This window comes from Trichoderma virens, assembly GCF_000170995.1.
Source record: "Trichoderma virens Gv29-8 chromosome Unknown TRIVIscaffold_80, whole genome shotgun sequence".
NCBI classification, from domain to species: domain Eukaryota; kingdom Fungi; phylum Ascomycota; class Sordariomycetes; order Hypocreales; family Hypocreaceae; genus Trichoderma; species Trichoderma virens.
Genome location: NW_014013669.1, coordinates 240761 through 255658, shown reverse-complemented (window position 1 = coordinate 255658; position 14898 = coordinate 240761). Strand labels below are relative to the sequence as shown.

General features: G+C 52.6%; 5 protein-coding genes across 5 annotated transcripts; 2 read left to right on the top strand and 3 right to left on the bottom strand.

The window, feature by feature from the left end:
- Positions 1-198: 198 nt before the first annotated feature.
- TRIVIDRAFT_68894 (uncharacterized protein) lies at positions 199-843 on the bottom strand (the record flags this gene model as incomplete). Its single annotated transcript, XM_014099038.1, has 4 exons — positions 199-393; positions 471-521; positions 606-746; positions 841-843. 4 exons carry the CDS (start codon positions 841-843, stop codon positions 199-201), a joined length of 390 nt encoding a protein of 129 aa, XP_013954513.1.
- A 713-nt stretch (positions 844-1556) lies between these two features.
- TRIVIDRAFT_48766 (uncharacterized protein) lies at positions 1557-3065 on the top strand (the record flags this gene model as incomplete). The annotated part of the gene is made up of 1 exon (XM_014099037.1): positions 1557-3065. The coding sequence occupies one exon, from the start codon at positions 1557-1559 to the stop codon at positions 3063-3065; it is 1509 nt and encodes a 502-aa protein (XP_013954512.1).
- A 2798-nt stretch (positions 3066-5863) lies between these two features.
- On the top strand, positions 5864-7900 carry TRIVIDRAFT_154984 (uncharacterized protein; the record flags this gene model as incomplete). Its single annotated transcript, XM_014099036.1, has 4 exons — positions 5864-5995; positions 6182-6809; positions 6882-7223; positions 7290-7900. The coding sequence occupies 4 exons, from the start codon at positions 5864-5866 to the stop codon at positions 7898-7900; spliced, it is 1713 nt and encodes a 570-aa protein (XP_013954511.1).
- Positions 7901-8221: 321 nt separating this feature from the next.
- On the bottom strand, positions 8222-12128 carry TRIVIDRAFT_231145 (uncharacterized protein; the record flags this gene model as incomplete). Its single annotated transcript, XM_014099035.1, has 3 exons — positions 8222-10317; positions 10389-11323; positions 11384-12128. 3 exons carry the CDS (start codon positions 11949-11951, stop codon positions 8677-8679), a joined length of 3144 nt encoding a protein of 1047 aa, XP_013954510.1.
- Positions 12129-12665: 537 nt separating this feature from the next.
- Positions 12666-14823, bottom strand: TRIVIDRAFT_83371 (uncharacterized protein; the record flags this gene model as incomplete). Its single annotated transcript, XM_014099034.1, has 3 exons — positions 12666-13919; positions 13974-14585; positions 14656-14823. 3 exons carry the CDS (start codon positions 14731-14733, stop codon positions 12666-12668), a joined length of 1944 nt encoding a protein of 647 aa, XP_013954509.1.
- Between the last annotated feature and the right edge of the window lie 75 nt (positions 14824-14898).

Here is a 14898-nt window from a genome sequence, read left to right as displayed (position 1 = left end):
TCCACCGCCGTCGATATTTCTTGAAGAGCTCGTCCTATTCTTCTTCTTATCCGGCCCGAGTGTGACATCCGTACATGATAGCATTCGTTACTACCATGGCCATTATCATCCCTGTCCCACCTTTTCCCCGATTTCCTCCACATTCTATGCATTTCAGCATCGTCGTTGTCAGCGTCGTCGCTGCTGTTGCGCCCTTTTCTACTGGCCACGTCCCCTTCCACGGCCTCCTCTGCCTCCGCCACGGCCCCCTCTTCCCCTGTCGCCGCCTCCACGGCCGCCGTGATCGCCTCTTGACTGGTGGCCGCCGCGACCGCCACGGAAGCCGCCCTGCTGGCCTTTCTGCTGCTCGGTGACCTGGTCGATGATTTCGTCGGGGACGCGAAGGTATTTGATCTGCCAAGCCCCGAGAGGGTTAGTTGCTGGTAACAGAGGAACTGCTAGTGCGTGGTGCTGAAGGGGTAAGAACGTACATTGTTTCCTTTGACGTAGACTTCTGGGAGGCGCATGAATTTATCTCCTTCCTGTGATTGCATGACGCATATGTTAGAGGAACCGGACCGGGAAAAAAAGAGGTGCGTCTTTTGGGGGAGTCGTTGTAAGCGTACCGGGCTTGTCTGCACAACCTCTTTCAGGGTGAGGTTCATCCACGTATCGCACATGACCAGGTGACCATTTAGAGTCTCTCCGTTCTTGAGTTCGACCAGCATGGGGTGGCCCTGGGCCGCGTTGAGCAATCCGAGAGGGAGCTGCGATCATGCACATTAGCAGCGATTCGTTTCGGCGAGCAGCATTACGAGGAGCCGGACAAGGCAGGGCAGGGCAGGGCAGGGCAGGTCATACCATGATTGGGGAGTGTGCCTCTGTTGGGCGGAGCGCGAGTGGGATTCCTGCTTGTCGGTTCTCTGTCGCAAGGGCTGATGTCGCGTGAGGACAAAAAAGGGCTTGTGGCTCTATTTTTGGACGTTGAGGTTGCGAATGGAAGCTGATATGTGCTAAGTCAGAAAGCTTCTGGAGGAACCCCGCCATGTGCATGACCCCGGCTGCCAAGTACTCCGGTACGTACTTTGTGCGGACAAGGTACATACGAGCGTTCGGAAAGCTTTCCGCGCCAAAATATTCTGAATGCCTCAACTTGAACAACGACACACACAAGCGTGAGGAGTTGAAGCTGCGTCTGCGGCGAGTTGAGTATGCAGCGAGGCCAATTGCTCTATGACGGGCTATGGCGCTGCTTGTGCCCGTCCTTTGACAAAGTAGCCCTACGCACGGCGGTTCATCGACAGAGCTTGCCTCGCACACGATATGCCAGGGCGAGGCCAGTGCATGTGCGGCGCTACGAAACAAGTTCTAGTTTCGCATCATCAAACGGGATATCAAATCATGGATCTTCTCAGCCAAGCCCTCAGCCAAGCTCTCAGACCAGCGAGGCGCAACAGGGAGAAGAGAGCAACGGCGGTAACCTCACAGATGCCGTGACCCGATCCTGGAGAGCGAGACTTCTTGCCCCCACAGCACCATCAGAGGAGACACTCAAAGCCAGCACAACTGAGGAGATTATGGCAGCTCTGGCTTCGCTTCGAGATGCGAAGAGGTGGGCGCCAGCCAACAACCAAGAAGTTGACCAGCATCTACGAATAGTTCAGCTAGTACAGCATCTCATGCGAGTCGAGGATCAGCCTATTACCCCTTTTATTTACGAGTGTCTCATGGACGCCATGGCTCATCCTCGAGGCTCCGTCGACGGCATACGCCGCATCCTGGACGACATGGTCGAGCAGCAGGGGATGAAGCCAACGTCGGAATTATGCAACGCCGCCTTGAGAGCGCTGATGAATCATCCAGACTACGTCTTACGGCTGGAGATTCTCAGTATAATGCAAGAGTATTGGTTTACAATCGACACGCCGGTGAAGCAGACAGTTGCAATTGGACTGCTGCGGGACGACCAATATGAGCTGGCGTATGCAAGGCTTACGGAGATGATTGAGCAAGGAGCCAATGTTGACCCTTGGGTCTACGACATCTTCATCTTGGTGTTTGGGAAGCTCGGGTTCTTGGATGAGATGTTGCAGCTTCTCTATAGACGCAAGAATATCGCTGGCAGCACAGACCCCATGGTCATCAATCTGACATATTACGCATTGGATGTGTGTGGTCAGGCATATCACCATGCGGGGACTCTCTTTGGCTGGCTCTCGGTGGTGCAAAATCACCTTGTGCAGCCGTCAGATGGCATCCTTGAGAACGTACTAGGGACGGCGGCTAGAAACGCAGACGCGCAGCTTGCGACAGAAGCACTGGACATGGTGTCACAACGAACAAGAGCCCAACCCTACCACTACGAGGCCGTCGTAGAGGCCTTTGCTGGCAGCGGAGACTTGGCAGCAGCAATACGAACCCTCAGCATCATGGCAGAAAACGGCATAAGGATCGGACGTGGCTACACCAGAACGCTACACAAGGCACTCAGGGGTCGTCCGGAGCTCTTGAATGACGCCGAAGCGGTGGTGCGGGAGGCAGCCCGTGCTCGTTCCGTGCCTCGTGCGGCCGCGGCTGCTGTGGTTGAGTCAATTGCAGAGGCCGACGGCAGCGCCAAAGCTTTGTCTCTATACCGAGAGCTGCCGACGCTCTGCGACGTGGAGCCGCCTAATGCAAGGATGCTGCAGAATCTAATCATCCATAGCGCTGATGAAGCTACGGCCAAGTTCTTCACAAAGGAGTATGCAGATCAAATTTCAGAAAATGATGACCCGACTCAAAGCACGGCGACCTTGAGTCTTTTGATTACGAAGTGTGCTGAGATTGGCGAGATGGACTTGGCGTTCCGATTCGTGAAGCAAGCCATGGCCAGCGGGATTACGAAGAGTCGATCATTACGATGGATCAGCGTCTTGGTTGAGCAGGCAACTACGAGAGAGGACAGTCGGGTCTGGCCTGTGGTGGATTCACTCCTCAACACGGGCGACGAAGACACGGCCAAGAGCGTGCGCAGGATTCTGCAGCAGAAGAGGATTTCAAAGCTAGCCTCGCAGTGGAGGACGAAAACTCCAACCACGGCGCCCTGAGTGGATGTAGATCTAATAAGAACCCCATCGGCACAATGCAACTACAGTGGTGATCCAAATAAGACTGAAAGCGATGTGGGCAACGTAGCCACCTATACGCATCGATTATGTGACGATGGTCAACTTATCAACTCCTCCGTGTAGGGAAGGCTGAGTCGTTTTGATATACGGTTTATCAGCGGAAGGTTCATATTTCCGATCGGAGAAAAGGGGTGCATTTATAAGAAGCCGCCCGTTTGTAATGAAAGATTAGATGGTAGATTCACACCACATGTCGACATCCTAGCGACATGCCGTGTGAAAAAAGTCTCCAGTTGGCCAAGTCAAGGCCCAGACACAGAGCTATTAGATTCATTCCGAATGCGGCAACTGCAGGGCCCTAAGGGTGGAATATTCAAAGATTTTCAGACAGGCATCACGCTATTGAAGTCCAAACATTTCGGACGGGGCATCACGCTGTCGACGTCGTTGCCCCGTCCCGGAACTGCTCAAGGCCAGATATTCACGGAAGAAACGAGCCAGCCAACCGGACGTCGTTGAATATTGCGTCCCGGGTGAATCGGGCGGCACGGGAGCCGGCGCCTTGGGCTAGGCTGGGCAACAGTCGTGAAAACGTGTGAATTGCGACGACGGATCCCACCTGTCGAAGATGACAAAAGACGGCCTATCGTCTCTCCGAGGTGACTCACCGGTTCACCCAATAGGGCAAGGCGAGCAACGCGGCTCCTCTCTCTCTAGTGAAATCTCGGAAATAGTAATCAAGATGCTCCCTGAGCTCAAGTGCTCAAAGGATTCGGCCAAGGAGCTAGAGCTGGGAGGATCAAAGAGAGAAGGACGAATCGTCACAGTGGCGCTGACAAGTCCCATCAACAATTATTAATGCGTGGGTGGCTGCTGATTGGGCTTGAACGAAATAGATTCCGATTGGGCATAGACGGGAGGCGGGCTTACTAGTGGGATCTGATACAGTTGTGATTGGCTGCTGTTTCGAAGGATGGAAGACGGCAGAGGCTTCAATTCCACATGCTGGCTTTTGACTTTTTGGCGGCTTGTGCTTCTCATCGGGTGGGCAAACGACGCGAGCGGAGAGCGAGATGGAAGAGAGGAGGGAGAAGAACTGATGAAGCAGAGATGACGGCGGTTGAAGAGCGTTTACCAAATTGGGCAAATTAGCCGTTTGATACGAACAAGGTTGAAGTCTGTTTTGTTCGACGGCGAAATACGAGTGAATGGGATGAGCAAACAGAGTTTCGAACGATTTTCAACTGTTGAGCCCGTTTCAAAATCTGACGTTGATCGCTCGGGTCAAAAACCGGAGCAATGGCCATGACCTCGGACTTGAGAAGTGGAATTACGACACAACACAACGGCACCATTTGTCAACAAATAATTGCCTATCTCACTCGAGCCTGAAGCTCACTGTCCAGGGCCAGCACTATCTCAGCAGCTGGAGATTCTAGACCGACCCCAGCACGTCATCCTGCATCTGGCGCATCTCTGCAATCTGCTTTAGTCGCCTTACTCCGAGCCAATCTGCATATTAATCAACAGCAACTATTACCTCCATCTGCGTTAGGCCAGCGTTATGCCAGCGTTATGCCAGCAGCATGCTAAACCAGATTAAGCATCACTTCTACCAGTGCCGACGCCCAGTTCCTCGGAAATGGAGACACTAAGCCATCGTCTTGTTGCAGTAGTAGAGTTCTGACCCTCGGCCCTTGTCATGCTGGTTGGTAAGCCTCTTTGCCCGTTGGGTGAAAGCCTTTTTGTTTTCTCTGCTGTTCTTTTCCGCTTAGATTGCAAAATTTATTCTTTTCTCTATCCACCCGGCACTTGCTAGCCTCGCCGGTCAGCCAATTAGCTAAATCGTCACTTCAGTTCGCAACACGCCCTTCAGACCCATGACAGCGCAACCCCGAATCTCAATCTCAGGGCCGAATCGCTTCGGGCTTAACACAATTGCCTGTTACAGGCAGAGCTGTGCCCCAAGCAAAATTCTGCACGCCTCACTGGATACCTCCGGCGTCCGATCGAATACCGGCTTTACTAAGCTTAACCCCCCAAAAGTCCGCGCCGGGGGGATGTGGTGTTAGCAACGGGCTATGCTAGATTGCATCTTGTCCACTATACTCGGGCTGGCGTCACTAGCATAATGCTATGATGCGTGCATGCTTTGTAACTTCCACATGCCAGCCCGGAGGTTTGGCAGTTTTCCGCTGACACATCTGAGAAGCTTAACATGCCGCATGGATACTGGCAGGATCCATATTCGCTTGGCCAGGCTAGGGCTGATGGAGCATGAGTCCCAGAGCAATGGAATCCGTGCGAATCTATCTGGATCTTGCAAATAACCTTTCCATGGGGGTCGGATTACAGATCAAGAGGAGCTGGTGTGGAGCCGGTTGGCTTGCTCAATCTTGCGCAATGAAGCTCGGGGAGACAAGTGACGGGGGGGTATAAGAACGAAGCTTGTGGCCGTTTACTATCGGGAGGTCAGACTACCAGACATTCCAGAAACATTGGCTTCTTACTCCTGAGCAAGAGAGGCTTGATATCACGAAGCGGCCTCGTATATACCCGACTGTTTATTAAACATTGTGACACACAACATAACGCTTACACATTAATCACATCATCAACGGCCTTTATATATAAACAGCCACAGCCACCGAGCTTTGCTTTCCGTCTCGACAACTTGAGACTTACCAGACGTATATATATAATATCACATCGGATATACACACTTCCCTGTGTCGATTAATCTTGAGCATCACAAAGATCACTCATCTCTGTCTATCATGGCGGACATCATCCGTGACGCCGCCATTGGGCAACTCATTCGCTGGGTGACAAGGAAGCGATATCTCAAATACCCCGAAGAAAGGGACGACTTCACTCTCCCCGAGCCCTGGGTTCAACTCGTCAGCGGCGTCCCCATTACATCTCACAACACATCCACATCAGATACCTCCACAGCTGCCGAGGGCAAGGAGACGGGCGGCATCCTACGCACGCCGTCCAACGGCAGCACCCGCCGAGATGCATCTCCGCCTCCGTCCCGGGCGCCCAAGGATGAGGAGCAGCCTGCCGAGCCCGAGACGCGGCATTCGGAGGAGCACCACGAGGTTTCGCACGAGCACGCACAGCATTCGGACCTGGGCGACATGACATCGCGGAGACGCCACGAGGATCAAGAGCACGAGCTCGAAAAGGTCAAGTCCATCCCCATTGTGCCGCAGACGACAAAGGATGGCGCCATTCTCGTCGACTGGTACTACACAGACGATCCCGACAACCCGTACAACTGGAGCAGAAACAAGCGTCTCGCCATCAACGTTATCATTTGCCTGTACACCTTCGTCGTCTACACCACATCGGCCATCTACACCACCTCCGAGGGCGGCATCATGCAGCGCTTCGGCGTCAGCGAGATCAAGGCCACGCTGGGTCTGTCCATCTACGTGCTGGGCTACGGCATCGGCCCGCTCATCTTCTCTCCGCTTAGCGAGATCCCATTGATCGGACGCAACCCCGTCTACATCACCACCATGTTCCTGTTCGTCATCATCTCCATCCCGACGGCCTTTGCGCCAAACTACCCCGGCCTGATGGTTCTGCGATTCCTGCAGGGCTTCTTTGGATCGCCGTGTTTGGCGTCTGGTGGTGCTTCGCTTGGTGACATGTACAGCCTGATGGCTCTGCCCTATGCCATGATGTCTTGGGTCGCTGCCGCATACTGTGGACGTAAGATACACCTCCCCTCTCATTGTCCTCCTCCTCTCTGTCCTGTTTCTCCTAGCTAACACCTTTTCCCAGCTGCCCTGGGCCCTCTCCTTTCTGGTTTCGCCGTCCCCAAGGAATCATGGCGCTGGTCTCTCTTCGAGTCCATCTGGGCCTCCGCCCCCGTCTTCATCTGCATGTTCCTGTTCCTCCCCGAGACCAGCAGCGCCAACATCCTCCTCCGCCGTGCCCGCCGCCTGCGCAAGCTCACTGGCGACTCGCGTTTCATGTCCCAGAGCGAGATTGACCAGCACAATCTGCACGCTGGCGACATTCTCCTCGATGCCTTGATCAAGCCTCTTGAGATCACCATGAAGGATCCCGCTGTTTTGTTCGTCCAGGTGTATACCGCCATCATCTACGGCATCTACTATTCATGTTAGTTTCCAGTCACTAAATTTTAACCCTTTTTTCAAGCTCTCAAATACTAACCCTCATAACCAGTCTTCGAGGTCTTCCCCCTTGTCTACCCCGTCTTCTACGGCATGAACCTCGGCCAAGTCGGCCTCGTCTTCCTCTGTATCCTCGTTTCCTGCATCATTGGCGTCGCCATCTACTCAGCCTATCTGTACTTCTACCAGAACCCACGCATCGACAAGTTTGGCTGGCCCGTCCAGGAAGAGCGTCTCATCCCAGCCCTTCCCGCGTCCGTCGGCCCAACCATCGGCCTCTTCCTCTTCGCCTGGACCGCCCGCGCGTCTATCCACTGGATCGTGCCCACCATTGGCATCACCATCTACGGCGCAACGGTCTTCATCGTCATGCAAGCCATCTTCATCTACATCCCTCTCAGTTATCCAAAGTACGCCGCTAGTCTCTTCGCTGCAAACGACTTCTTCAGAAGCGCTCTTGCTTGCGGCAGTGTCTTGTTTGCGCACCCGCTGTTCCACAATCTTGGTGTTGCCAGGGGCACCAGTCTCCTTGGAGGCCTGAGCGTCATCGGTATCATCGGTATCTGGCTGCTGTACTTCTACGGCGCCAGACTCCGAAAACTCAGCAAGTTTGCCGAGTCTGGAGAGGCGGACGAGGAGCCTATTACTCAGGAGAAGAATTAAAGGGCGCTGCTAGAGAAGAGAATTAGAATGCAACAAGTTATATGAGTTTTAAGGATGAAGATCCTCATGAATACCCCCCCTCTCTGGATTAATTGGATGAATATATTTGCTTTGTCGTGGCGGGATGTTTGGGGATACGAAAATATTTTCGTTTCCTTTTTTTTTAATGAGTCAAGATGGGCATGGTGCCAGGTATTGGATAAAAGGGAGGTTTTCTGGGAGGTGGTCAAATCGATTCAGCTAGACTTTTTCTTTTGAGAGCATCATATAATAATATCATGACAAAGCGATTTCAAAACCCATTTTTGGGACCAATATAGTGCATCATCATACCATGTTTTGTCTCATTCATACGCTCATCCATTGCCATCCCATTCCTATATCTCTACCCGACGGAGGTGATTCTTCTCCTTAGAGAAAATATATGTACATATAGTAAGGTTGGAGAGCCCGGTTCGTAGCAACAAGGGAAATAAAGGGATGAAAAACAGCTGAATAAACCCCCCCAAAGGGCCAACAATTTATTCAAGCTCACACAGAGCGTTTAAGCTAAGCCATGCCAAAGCAACAAGGGGAAAAGAGAAACTCCATTCGCGCCATGAACTGGGGATGCCCCTCTGAGGGCGCAGATAAAACCCCCCTTACTCCAAGCCATCTGCAGTTCTCTCGCTTAAATCACAGTGAACAGATGAGAATCAAGAATGAGCGGGAGGAAAAGAGGAAAAGAAAAAGCCCACCTCCTACGCCGATGTTTTGGTCTCCATCGCTGATCCATCTCATGAATCCCCCGGCATGTTCCAGCTGTAGTTTGACCCGTGCCCAGCGGTACCCGCATAGCCAGCTCCCGACTGGTTATTGAAGCCATACCACGCCTGGTGCTGTGTTGCTTGTTGTGTGTGCTGTTGCTGCTGGTGCTGCTGTTGCTGCTGGTGCTGCTGTTGAATTTGCGATGGGTATGCGGAATAGTTTCGGTCCGGCTTCAACGCATTCTGGCCTGGCCTGGGCGTCGGATTTTGTGATCCCACGGTAAAGGTCAGCCGCGAATTGCGCCTCGGATCCGAGTTATTGTTACTAAACTCTTGGATTTGCGCGCTTCCCCTTGACCCCATGTGTGTTGTCTGGTTGGTATGGGAGGTGTTTCGGGAGGCGGAATTCCCATAGGAGCCATACGTCTGTGAGCCCGCACGATCTGCAGACAATTTCGTTGCTATTTGTATGGTACCAGCAGTCGTCGTTGTCGCATGCGAATCGTGGCCATAGCCAGAGTACGAGGTGGTGCTGGCCGCATCTCTCTGGTACGAGTATGGCTCGTACGTGATTCTGTCAGTTGACACATCCGGCCCTCGGGTGCTAGAATAACGATCGTAGCTATTATATGTCGCTGAGCCAAGCCCCTTCCCATGGGTATTAGGCTGTTGCCGCTGCCGTTTCGGATCTGACATATTTGGATTCTGAAAGGCATCTGTTGATGTTTCGTGAACCGCACCTCGTTTCTGGAGCTTACCGGTCCGTGAGCTGCTTGCGGCTCGTGAAACATCATTCATTGGCGATACAGCCCCAGAACGTTGAAGTGATGCCGCAGCCACGTTTTGTTGATGGGAATCCTCCAACGTCGGGGACATCGCCGTAAGAAGCCAGGCACTGCTTCGGCCAGGTGAATCGGCTATTCCGTAGGCGGGCTCCTGGGAGTTCTGATTCTGCATCGATGTCACAACTGCTGCTACAACTGCTGCTGCTTGAGTAACTGGGTTACTGCCATTGGACCAGTCCGAAGTTGTCGTGGAATTCAAGGGGCTGATGCTGTCCTCCTGCTGAGTGGTCCTCATCCCCACGTTGCGCCCCGACCCTTTTGCTGAGAATTTGGTTGGCTTTTTTCTGTGTTCATGAGCCATTGGCTGCGTCAGCGTCTGGTCCTGCATCTCCGATGCCAAGATGTTGGAGTAGTAGTGGCGTCCCTGTGGCAGGAGTAGATCAGACAGCGGCACACTGCTCTGGTGTGAAGGCTGAGAGGAGCCAGCTTCGGAGACCCCCATGTTTGTGTGTTGGAAATAGTTCTGCGGAGGATGGTGGTGTTCCCAATCATCAACAGTAACGGCCATATTGTTTGCTAGTGCATCTCCAATCGGCATATGGTCGTCTACAGAGTCATCGGGCAGCTCAGGATAACCTTCCGCATCCTCTTGGAGCTGCTGGTCTTCAAGACGTGTTTCATCATGTAATTCGGCCCCTATCTCGTCCTGCTCATTCTCATCCTGCTCTTCTTGTTCATCTTGCTCATCTTGCTCATCTTGCTCATCTTGTTCATCTTCTGTTGTGATGAGGGCACTGGACTTCACTTTCTTTGGCTTGGGGGCAGCATATTCACAAATCAAACCCGCCTCCCGACACCCGCTACATATTGGGGTTTCTCTCGGACACTACAAGTGCACCATTAGTATCAACAACTTTTTCAACCCCGATTAAGATAAGCGGTTATTTGCCGTCTTACCTTGACTCTGCGCTGTTTACACTGAGCGCAGGCATTTCTTGATTTGCCCGTCCCCCTCCTCCGTCTCGATTTCTTGACGCTTCCGGCGAGGTCTGAATCTGCATTTGCTTCTCCGCCATCATCATTTACCGTTGGACTCTTTCTCCGACTCTTCTTCTTATTTGTGGGGGTAGACGTTTGTAGCACCAGTTCATCAGTAGTGACCGGGCCAGATGAGCTTCCTTGTATGTTACTCTGAGTCGCAGGGGTAGAAGACGGATTTGAAGCTGAAGGCGGGGTAGAGCCTTCTTTATTGCCAGGATGGACAATACGGAGACGCTCCGCGCCATACTTAACGAGCATGTTGAGTGACTCCTTCTGTAGCTCTGGAGATTGATTTGCAAAAATGTTAAACTGCTCTGGCGAAAGAGAGTCTGGCTCAACACCCGCACCCTGAAGCATAACCATGGCAACGTTTCGACGTCGCTCCGCCTCTTCGGGCGAAACGTTGATGGTGAGCAGCCCTGCAGCGGAGTTTTGGGCAGCCGCTGTCTCATCCTGAGCATGCTGCTGTTGGCCAGTTGAGCTGCTGCTCTCCTCTCCCGATTGGAGCTGATTTGCCTGAACAGCGGCAGTATCCTGAGAACCAAGTGCGCTTTGCTCTTCTGGAGCCCCGACATCGTCTGTTTTCCTCTTTCTTTTCCTCGACTTGCTGCCTTCATCCCCCAGCGTTTTTTCGGCATCTCTTTTTTTCCTCGATAAGCCTGGCTGCCTCGGTGTCTTGAATTGTTTATCAGCGGTGGGGAGAGGACGTCGTGGAGATGGAGGCTTGAATAGGATCGCTAGCTGAGCAACTGTGCGGTGGAGAGGGATATGGTCATAGTCAATGGATATAGTTCTACTGCTTCGGGAAAAGGAGATGATGAGTGATCCTCGACAGTCAAACGCAGGCCGGCCTAAGGCTATGTTAGCACATATACAAAGTTCGCCAGGACAATTGGAGATCGGATGCTCACTTGCTAACAGTGGATCAATCTCTCTCTGTGAGTAGTCTGCAACCAGCGGCTTGACCTGGCTCTTGTGCTGTCGCTGCCAGTGCTGCATGGAGCCCTTGCAGACATACGAAAAGGTCCAGTCCTGCGTTGCTCGCGACACCTCCCGCACCGTCCATTCGCTTCCATCAACCTGGCCAACCACAGCGACGAGGCAGTTGGCAATGGACCGCTGCAGCACTGGATCGTCGGCCGGCTGGTTCAGCAGAGCGTCGCTCACACGCACCACACGGGTCGCCTGCCCTTTGTCTGCATCCGTAGACACGCTCGTCGACTGGGCTCCTCCCAGCGACGGATCCAGCGTGCTCAGCCCCTCCAGCGCATGATTGTCTCCCTCCGACACTCCAAGCGTCAGCTGGGCCGATGCTGAAAGGTCCAGCCTTGTCGCAACACGCTCCGCCCGGGTCTCGCTGACTTTGTCACCGAAAACATCTCGCAGTTGTGACTGCAGCTCCTCAACAGAGGCACAAGGCCTGCTGTCGAGCCTGCTGGGCTCCTCATCTCGGAAATTGAAGCTGGCGAGGAAGTCCATCGGCCGTCTGCCCAAAGCCGGTACCGTGGGCGATTGCGCGCTGCGAGGGCGCTACAGAAATTGGGCCACGTCGGGCTCTTGCTGCAGAGACGAGATGAACAGGCGGCGTTTCAATAACAGTGAGGATGAGTCCGCTAGTGCTGACCATGGCGGTGGAATTGGTGATGGCAGATGGCGATCCTAGACCTGGACATGGACATGGACATGGAAAGAAAGAAGTACTGGGGGTGCAAATCGGAGGGGGCGTGAGCTGAGCACCATCACGCGGCAAAAACACACCTTTGGTTGGTGCATTTGCTGAAGTAGCCGCCGTGTTATACTGGCTCTCAGGCGTGCAAATATTTCATTTGCATCATCACAAGGCAGGCTATACAATTCGTCACTATTTAATTTTACTTTGTTGCTATATTTCACTTTGCATGTATTTTTCGTCCCAAATAATGACCAAGTGGCAACAGCTTCACCTGGTCAATTGGTTGGAATCCAATACACACGTGGCCGCAAAAAGCGTAAAGTGAAAAGGCCCATGTAAGTGAATCGCAAACGAGATCAGCAACAGAAAGAAAGCAGCATCGCATCAGTAATTCTCAAAATCTGGCTCATAAGGCTACATCTCATAATTAAATACGTGGAAACTAGATAAAAAGCAAGAAAGAGCCGCACCATAACCTGTACAGAAGAAAGCCGGTGGTTTTGTATACGCTCGTCCAACACTTAGCTATTTTCCTCAACCCATTGCTCTATCCGCTCTACCAAATCGGCTTTCTTACCGCTCGTGCTGATCCCCCTTGCGCCGGCAACATCCTTTAGCTGCACCACTGTCATTTTTGAGAGGCCTTCGCTCTCGACGGCAAGCTTGAGTTGCGCCATGCTAAATGTCGATCCGCTGGGTCGCTCTGCAGCCGCCTTTCTCTGCTTTGCAGGGCGGTCTGAGGTCTCATCTTCCGCCTCTCGTTTCAAGGACCTAGATCTGACGGCCCTATCCGCCTCGTCTTTTAATGTCTCTGCCCAGTCTTCCAAATAACCACCGGCGCGCTTGCTTATAGCTTTATTCTTAGGCTCTGTCAAGTCTTCGGGCTTCTCCGGTACCTCCTCGTCCAAGGCGAGGGTCTGCAGGATCTTGTAGTGCCACTGAAGAGCCGGGTTCGGGTATTTCAAGGGGTTATATATGCCCTTTGGGAGGTTGAGCTGCTGCACAATCACTCTCATTTTTGTCTTGAGATCCTCTGAACAGTCAATCCTGCGGTCGGCACTGATCTCTCGCATGTCATCTGCAGCGGGGAGAGGATAAATCCACAGTCCGGCTGGCAGATATGGGGTCCCAGAAGTCTCATCAGATTGCTCTCTCGAAGGAATCAGAGCAGCAATCATGGGCTGTGCATTGGACCGAAGGACGCACCAAGCGAGACCAATCTTGTCGTCGTTTAGCAGCTTTTGCCACAGGGCTGAAAATACGCGTGAGGACCCAATGTAATCCTCTTCGCTTGGGAAGATGAAAGTGGATTTCTTTACGCTTGCCCAGGCGGGAATCATGTCGCGCTTCTTGAATCCGATAATCCGAATAATGGGCGAGCCGAAATCCCGGAGGTTTTTCTGTTCCTCGGGTGTAAAATATACATACTCGCCGCCAAACTTGTAGGCCTTCTTGATCTCTTGCTTTTCGACAGTTCTCGCAGAATCTTCTGCAATTCTTGTTGTCTCGCCTGTTGCAATCTGGGCTTTTTCCCCATCAAGCCAGATGTAGCACGTTCTTGCTGGTGCTTGTCGTTGCACGATGTTGTAACCCTTGACGGTTATCCGGAGCCCAGGCGCAATTTCAAAGGGCAGATGAAATAATGCTCTCTTGGGCGTCTGTTTGGAGTTGATATTGGAGATGAGCGAATTTAGAAGAGACAATCCATCGCCAGATTTAGAGGTCCGGACTTCAGTGCCATTGGCCTCTGCACCAGGATCGCGATAGACAATATCCTTGGTCTTTGTTAGTTGCGTGGGGAAATGGTGGGAAAGGGTTACAAGACATACATCGTAGAACTTGCCAAGGTCAAACTTTGACTCTCCTCTGGTGATTGGGAATAAGTCAATGGTAATACCCAAATCGTACAGATCCTTTGCTCGGACAGCAGCCGCGGACCTCGCCGCTTTATCTGATGCATGCGGATCATCGTTGTCGGTCACAATGAATAGTCGGCGACTACCAAAGTTGGCAGCCTTTGTGGTGAATATCTGGTTGGCGCAGAAGAGCACGTTTGACATGGAAACAACATCGGTAGTGGCCGGCTTTAGCACCTCCTCTTCGTCCTCTTCATCTTCAACCAGCGCCTTCAATGCCTTGACGTCGTCGGCCGCAGGAACATCGAGGTCAGTGAAGAGGTAGCAATTCGGGTATCCTAACCCGCCGCGGCCATCTTTTTCCTCCCGAAACTTGGTCTTTTCCGTCCCGAAAAGGAGGATGCCCATCATATCTTTAGGATTGGAGATGATGCGCTGCTCCATCAGATGGTGGGCACATTTCAGCGCAGCTTGAACTGGGCTGTCCCGGTCCGCCTTTTTGGAGGCAGAAGCAGGAGGAGGCTCAAGCATTGATGGACTGATTTCAATGGCTAGCAGCACCGCATCTTTCTGCGCCTTGAAGTTCTAGACGAGAAAGTGTCAGAGAGACAACTTCAATGGCAAACCGGCTACAGTCAGCCAGACTGCGACTTACAGACTCATCAAGCTCCTGCTCTCCATCTTCATCCTCATCGTTCTCGTCCCTCCGCCAATCCCGTTGTTTATCTGCCATTTTCGATTGAATGCAAGCAATGGAATTGGTTCAGTTTTCCTTTCCCCCTTTCTTCTTATATTTACTTCCCGGGGACATCAGCCATTCACATGAAAGACAGTGAGAGCCAGGCAACCACGCCGCTCAAAGTGGATGCGCTGACAAGCTCTCAGGCAAACGCGAACG